This window comes from Urtica dioica, chromosome 11 (assembly GCF_054948205.1).
Source record: "Urtica dioica subsp. dioica isolate 48M chromosome 11, U.dioica_male_clone48M_v1_H2, whole genome shotgun sequence".
In the NCBI taxonomy this organism is placed as follows: domain Eukaryota; kingdom Viridiplantae; phylum Streptophyta; class Magnoliopsida; order Rosales; family Urticaceae; genus Urtica; species Urtica dioica.
Window position 1 is genome coordinate 3,003,122 of NC_142766.1, and position 8,264 is coordinate 3,011,385.

Here is an 8,264-nt window from a genome sequence, read left to right on the forward strand (position 1 = left end):
ATTAGTGTGTTGGAACAATTACTTAAACGACACATTAATAGCCAAAGTCTGTCCAAACCGTATACGGACCTATTTTATAGAATGCTCCCGCTAGGGATCAACCATCACTATTGTGTTTTACATATGAGATTTTGGATCTAACTACTTATGCATAGATTAATCACCGATCATATTCTAGCAATCCGCCCGATTTTAGATGCTCATCATGTGATTCAGCTTAATACAGAAGGTTAATAATTTAAAAATGTATTATAAATCTATATAGAAATAAGACTTTCAATTCATATATAAAATAATTTTTAACTTTATTCTACCAGTAAAAATTTATAACACGGGTACGATTTTCTCACGATTCTCAATCAAAGACATTAAACACTATTTTTTGTTTAAAAATTATCCACGTGTTATAGAGTGTATGGCTCGTTTAAAGTCGTTAGTCGTGTTAAATAGCACAACTCTTATTCTATTCATTTCAGCACTAAATTACAAAAAAAAAAAAAAAAAAAAAAAAATCTGCTTGTCTCAATAACTCAAAACACATAATTTTTAAATTTTTATCATTTAACACATATTTGTTAAATATATGCATTTTTACTTATAAACTAAATTTTCTCATCTCTAAAGGGGAAAATTGTATATATTGCTACTACCTTCCAGTATATATTTTTCTCCAAAAATTAAAATATAGTTCTGATAACTCTTTCCAAAAATACTTGTGGGCATAAATATATTTATGCCTTTTATTTTTCCTTTACATCCATCTATAATTCTAAATACCCTATACAACAATCAATTAACTCTCATTATGAAGTAGTTATCCTTACCTCATATACTATCTTTACACACTAGCAGATAATAATTAGGACAAGAGTAAACCTAAGAATAGTACAATCATGTCTCTAAATATGTATACCCTGTAAGATTAAAGATGAATTTAGAAATTCTCTTTGTGGAAATCAAACTTAGTGCTTGTTTTCCGGGAGAAGTCTTGAGAAAGACTCTTAAGCTCCCCAACCAATCCATGCGCACCACAATAAAACACCCCTGCACACAGATAATTTGATCAAAATCAAATCAAATTTCAAAACTCTCTCCCGGAAAATAAGTAAATACTTTTAGCTATGACTTGCGTAATATTTATGAGAACATTAAAAACAGGTCAGCAACATACTGGGTTCCGAATTTCAGATAAAAGATTCCAAAAATTGAAGGTTAAGTCTCTAAGTGTCAAAAAACGTACTTCTTATACCGTATTTGTAGGGGAATTTGAATGAGAGCATATTGTTTCAAAAACTAAAGTTGGTTGCCGTTTTGACTGAGATTGGTTTAGTTTTTTTAAATCATATCATGTTATTTTATTACAAGGATTCGATGAATTCGTGTTACTACGAAACCAAAAATATCATATTTTTTTTAGATAACGAGGAGAGGGAAAAAAAAAAAAAAACTTACCAACTCGTTTATCGGAGTGCTTAACAGCCACATGTTTAAAAACGTTACGCCAGTTGGGCCTAGCGAAATGAGTCTTGACCGTCGTCCCCGACACAATGTCGAGGCCGTTCTTGGCGTGGTTGAGGGACTGAAGCATTGTGATTAAAGCGGAGCGAGCGTCCCCTTCCTCGTAAACGCTGGTGCAGTAGTTGTGGAGCTCAATGACTCCGTCCTTGTCATTCTCGGCCACCTCGTTCATCACCCCCCGAAACCACTCGAACGAGCCTTGCTCGCGCGTCACCCAATAAAAGTAGGCTCGTCTCGTGGCAAAGGGCTTTCTCTTTCCACCGGTGGAGCTCATGCCTTCCTCTATATCCTGGCGTTGCTTGATGTTGTTTAGGACGTCTTTAAGGATGCTGATGAGAGGGGTCGCTCCAATCCCGAGTCCCACAAGGAGGAGGACCTCGTATTCCTTGTAGTCTTGCGCCGGAGCGCCGTATGGTCCGTCGATTTGGAGCCGTGGCATCCTGCTCAATGTTTTTTTTTATTATGAATAAAAAATTAAGATTTATTGTGGTTGAGTACATTTCAAGGTTTAAAATGCAAAAGATCTAAATTTCAACAAATCTTTTTTTTTTTTAGTTAAGAAAATAATGAAGTTTTGAATGAAATTTTCTCTAAATTACATTTTATATTTCTTTACTGACATTTTCATAAATAAAAATTAATATTTTTGTGAAATCCAAACACACACTAGCTAGGATGACATGAATTTATAACATATGAAGATTATTTACCTGGGTCTTTCATTGGATGACCCAATGTCAGCTCTTAGAAGGCCACTTTGGTTCGTAGATGGAGGCGTACATACCTGCAAGCAATCACATTGGAGTATATGCCAAGCAAAGATAATAAAATGAAGAATACTAATCCAATTGTTCCTTCTTTAACTGTTAAGCCTTTATTTTTTTCAAACTAAAAATTGATCAACACAGAAGTTGTGGATGCAACTTCATAGTCGAATTATTCACATCCTGATTGGAATAGAGATACTAGGAATGAAGAAATTATATGAAATAGTATCAATTAAAATTATAGTTTAATATACATACTAAAAATACAGTCCAGTTAATGTAACTCTCGTATTATATGGCACACATGCGTAGTCTTCATTTGATAATTTTCAATTTTAAATTTATATAAAAGATTAAACTGGTACAGCAATTTTATATGGATCATGCCAACCAAGTACATAACAGATTAAAAAAACTGGGGTTACCTTGGAGAAAATGGATTTGAGCTGTGAAGTCCAGTCACCCAATGTTCGAATGTGAACGCTGACGTAATCATCTCCGGGGGCCGAAGTAATCGAAAAGGGATGCCTGAGATGTTGAAAACCTTAATGATCAATACAAATTACTGACAACACGTATAATATGATAACAAACTATTATTCAAATTGCACCATTGGAATGGAGATATTGCTGCACAATTTAGGTAGATATATTGTCCGCTTGTGTATTTGAATCCTTGTGGCTTAGACATGTGCAGAGATAGAACATTTCCTGGGTATACTGCTACCTGACAGATGAAGAAAAAAAAATGGTAAAAATTAGAAATTGACGACAGTTTAGCAGTAATACGAAAAAAAAAAAAAATACGTGAAAAACTCAATAACAGAATTATAAACTTGTTACAATTGAAGATAGTACGAAAAAGGACAAAAGTGTGAAGCGAAAGTAAGAAAATTCCAAGTGAAATTCGGAAATCTATTGGAGAAAATCTCTTATTAGAAAATTCACCTTCAAAATCTTAACCGTTTTGTAGCCGGACCTAAAGGCGCGAAGCAGCCTCTCACAAGCGTACAAAGTTACTGGAACAGCCAAGTACATCCATGTCTGGAGAAACAAATTGACGACATGAATATTGAAAAGGGTTGTATTATTTTGTCAGAATTTTGGGCACTTACGGTTTTCTTGTACCACTTCTTGGAGAGGTAGAGGTAGTATCCGTGGACGACGAAGAGGACGTAGACGATTACGAACAAGTGGTGAGAGTACCAAAAGGCGTTGAAGCCGGTGAGCCTCTTCAGGGCTTTTGGGAGGTTAAGCCTGTTGCGGCGGAACCAAGGGGTGGCCAGCGTGAAAGCTATGGCCATGAGGAGGACCATGATCACGCCGGTCCAACCTTCCGTGCCCTTCACGAACCACCAGTAGTTTCCGGGCCTTTCGTTCCCGAAAAACGGCTTCATGGGCTCGTATTCTTCGTCCGTCGCGTGTAGCAGCCTCGGGAAATCGCACGTTAAATGGGCCACCGCGTGAAGCCCCACTCCTATTGCGACTCCACCTGCAATCACCTGCGTGAACCAATTTCAGCTCTACTAATGGTGTGACATATATATATGATGAATTCAATCATTTGAATTTGCTCTCTTCTAACCTTGTGGAAGTTGATGTTGTCATCAAAGGGAACAACGTGGCCTAACTTGGTCTTGCTTCTGAGCCAAGTGATGGTATTCCTACAAACGGGAAGGAGAATCAAGGCCATGTTGAACTTGAGAGTCTCGGCGGCGCCCTTGGCGGTGGTGACACAGTAGCCCATGATCTCAAACACAGCCCGGTCCTTGTACTGCATGAACTTCCACGCGAAAAGGCCCGCGCAGATTGCGATCCAAATCCCAACGACCCAAATGCGGCGCCAATTGTCCTCCACAAAGTAGGAGAGCCGTTTGTAGAAGCGCTTCACCGGGTTGAACTCTTTTGTTGGGACCAGCTTCTGGCTTAATAGCTGGCTCAGGACACGGCTTTCCGTCCCCGGTTTCAGCTGGCTTGACTGAGCCGGCCCTTGGATGAGCAACGTTTCTAAGTTGTACAACTACAATGTTCCAAATTAATCCCATCATATAGTTCAGGAACTAAATAATAACCAAGGAATACAATAATTATCACTATTATGTCTATTTTGATCAATTAACATGCAAAAAATCAGATATAAAATAATAATTTAACATTATTAAAATATAAAATTTTAATTGAAATTTTTTTATGCAACCAGCTAATTTCTTATTTTCTTTTAAGATTCTATCCAAAATTTCATTTTAAATGATATTTTCTTAATAAAATTAAATTTTGACTATTTTTTTAAATAATAATGAGTTATTAAGCTACTGATCTAATTGTGCCTTTTAATTTAATAATAAATAGATAGTTTATGATACGATTGTAATTAATTTGAGAGTAGATGATATGATTATGCCACACCATATGAGTATCAACTTGTGGTTATAGATGACATTTTTTTTTTCCTTTTTATAATTTCTTACACATGAAACTGGAAGCTAAACTAGTAAGAGAACAAGGCTAGGCTATTTATGCTTGAATTTCGATTATAAATAATCACGTCAATTGTAATCTCAATTTCAGTGAAGCTTTAATCTTTAAAAGTTACTTGGTATTTGTATAACAGCCGATCGTTAATCGACTATATTAAATCAAATAGTATCATTATTAATTACAAAATAATCGCTCAGTTTTTTGGCTTTGAAGATTGGTTTGACTTATGCCTGTTTTTATATATTATTTCATAATATACTAATATAAGATATGTGATATAAAAATCTATTGTTTAATAGTATAATCTACTGTTACTTTTGTTTATTTATTTATTTATTTGTATCTATATGTACTAGTTCTTTTTTCTTTTCTTTTTAAGATTTCGTGGCGTTACTTTTGTTTATTTATTTATTTGTCTCTATTCACGGCCTGTCGCTTCTTAGCCCTTTTAAAATCGTTTAGGCGAATTGACTGACCAAATGTACAGCCTTTTCCAAGCACTTTCACTGGTTCTTATTATTTTTTTTTCCTTCACTGGAACTTCACATGAACCGAAAGAGATAATACGGGAAATTAAAAATAAAAATAAAACAATTTGCATTATTTTCAACTATCTTAATAACGTGGACGATATTTTATATTAAAATATATTAAAGTACTAGTGTGATTTTGGTTGTTTAACAAAAGAAGGAAGAAAATGTGGAATAAAGCTCACCTCAATGTAGCCAAGGTTGTCTGGATCCAGCTCCTCCATAATCAGTGCTGCGTATTCCTCTGCACGTTCTTGTATTTTTGACAATTTATTTGCCCCGGCACTTAATAATATGATCTGCGTTATTATTTTGAATATTAAAACCCGATTCATAAAAAATAATAAAAAAAAAATCCTTATCTAATGTCAAATAATAATAAGAATATAATAATAATTGGTACCTCTTTCACTTCCTCTTCAGTGATTCGTCCATCTGCATTTTTGTCCACCCTGAATCCATTGCAGAGTTAGTGGACAGTAAACAAATAAAAATATCTTTAATTGGATTACAGTTATATGCACCAAGCTTATTTTTCTATTTATTCCAAATCAACCCTTGAACGTGTCCTGTTTGATATATTATATTTGGTATTGTTTAGGTTATCTCAATTGTAGGTATAATGTTGTACCATTGCATCAATTTGAAGACGGTTTTTTTGGGCTATTCCTAATCCTAACGCTTCCGCTGAACTACTTGTCTTTTTCTCATTCGCACTCAAGTATCTTTCATATGATGGACATGTTAATAATAACAAACCTATATCCTACGATGCATCATTGAGTCATGAGACATGAGTCGTGACCCTTATTTATGTAGTAATATTTTTATTTTATTTATAATTTTCTCCAAACTTTTTTGGTAAATTTTTTTTTTTTTTTTTTTGAAATCGTGTTAAAAATTTATTACTAGAGGTAAATTTTCACATTATAACTCTGTATTATTGACACATTAGGGAAAATGTTATAAATGCAAAAAAAAAAAAAAAAAAAAAAAAAAAAAAAGTCAAACTCTTACTATCACAAAATAACCTAAAAAATTAACAACAGCATTTAATCACTAATTTACTATAAGTGTTGTAAGTCCTCACGTGGCAATAATTAGATAGAAGACCCAACGATTCTATCTATATAAGGTGGCCAAAGACAAAAGCGCATTCGGTGAAAATGATGTGCAACGATGATTACTAAAAAACAAATTCAATAATAATTAGAAAAAACAAAAAACATGAATAAACTTACATGTCAAAGAAGGTTTGCAATCTGGCGTCGAAGCTCTGATCAGTAATCTGCTCCCAAAACTCTCGCAACTCGGGTATAGTCACAGACGACGTCGTTATGCCTCTCCGCCGAGCCAACGCGTCGAACAACTCGCCCGCGAACTCACTCGACTCGTTCATCCCTATCTCCAACAAACAGGAAAACAATTAACCATAGTGAGTCAATTTACCGATGTGTTATCTTCAACACTCACCGATGCACTGAGCGAACCGAGATCTCGGAATCGCTCCATCGGCGCCGGCGAGGCGATCGAACCTCTGAGCAACCTCAGACCAGCCTTCGTTTCCGACATTGTTCCTGTCCATGAATTTCAGTCCCATGAGCGCCCTCGCCGCGCCGGACTTCGTCCGATCGAGCCTCTTCGCCGTCGAAGGCCTCCCGGCCGACGAGGCCATCCTCTTCAGCTCGTGCGAGACCTGCCGGAGCTTGAACGAGAGCTGCGAGCCCAGCGACGCCGTCGGAGGCCTCTTCTCGGATTCTCCGGCGCCATCGCCGCCGCGAATGTTCTGGATGAGGACGGCGTCGTCGCGGACGTCGAGCGTGATCTCCACGTACTCGTCGCCCTCGTATCTCATGCTCTTCTTGCTGTTAGTCTTTCTGACCTTCTTGTTCGATGATGATGATGACGGAGTGGTCAGAGGTCCGCTGAATCCGACTCGAGTAGGTCTCGCCGATGATAATCCGGTGCTCTCGTGCTCAGCCTGCGGATCCGTGGGATGGGTCTGGCTTTCTTGGATCTCCATTTTGTGCGAGAGACGTGCAGTGAGAGTTCTGTGGAGACGGCAGTACCGGAATTATTTTATTTGAGTTTCGAAAACTAGGCAGTGGTATAAAAAAAAAAAAAAATGCAAATAATGTCACGACACTCGGAATAATAATTAAATAAAGTGATTTCGAATGGAAACTTACCAAGCTGATTGATCAGTATCTTTGTTCCAAGTTCCGACAGCTCTTTTTCAATTTTATTTCCGTTCCTTGGAAATTAAATATTGTATGATCGAGTACTATCTTTTATATGACCTGATTCGATGTTAATTGTTTGAGAAAATTGCTGTGATATTGTATATATAGAAACTAGTAGAAATAGTAGAGGTGTGTTGTGTTGTGTGCGTAGAGAAGAGAAGTCAAAGAAGAGAAACCAGTGGGCGCAAATTTGGGGTACAGATAGTTTGGGACTTTTTTAGAGTGGTTGAATAATTGTAGTTGTTGGGCTTCATCATCAAAACCGTATTTGAGTGTAGAGCAAACATTAAGCCAGTATCTGATAAATCAATACATGTTTGTTTATAAACGTCATGAAAGTTAAAAAAAAAAATATACATATATTTTGACCAAACGTCATGATAGTTTCTAGTAGTCCTTATTGCATAACAAGGTTTACTATTTTTTTTTTTTTGTATTTTTAATGGAAAACGAAAGTTGGTGCCAGTTCAATTTTAACTGATATTTTGCCGATGTGCTTTGATGATAGAAATAATGGAAATAAAAAAAAATTATACATATAGGGTTTGGCCACTCGACATTTAAGAATAAGTAGTGATGATATTTAGTTAGACACTTTTGTTTGCAATGCATTGATTAGCAACCTAAGACTATCATGACACTATGATACTACGTATGTAGCTTCCCACTCCCTTAAGCTGCTAATTAAATAGATTAAAAACACTGTGTTGATGACTATATGAGTATAC

At 36.1% G+C, this 8,264-nt stretch overlaps 1 protein-coding gene across 1 annotated transcript; it reads right to left on the reverse strand.

Annotated features, from left to right (window-relative positions):
• Window positions 1-614: 614 nt before the first annotated feature.
• Window positions 615-7,823, reverse strand: RBOHB (respiratory burst oxidase-like protein). Its single transcript, XM_089630157.1, has 13 exons — window positions 7,483-7,823; window positions 6,767-7,344; window positions 6,535-6,694; window positions 5,697-5,745; window positions 5,479-5,592; window positions 3,871-4,305; window positions 3,401-3,787; window positions 3,234-3,329; window positions 2,897-3,012; window positions 2,711-2,813; window positions 2,229-2,302; window positions 1,453-1,958; window positions 615-1,044 (listed from the first exon to the last, which is right to left on the reverse strand). Exons 2-13 carry the CDS (start codon window positions 7,314-7,316, stop codon window positions 935-937), a joined length of 2,700 nt encoding a protein of 899 aa, XP_089486283.1. The 5' UTR covers window positions 7,317-7,344; window positions 7,483-7,823; the 3' UTR covers window positions 615-934.
• Between the last annotated feature and the right edge of the window lie 441 nt (window positions 7,824-8,264).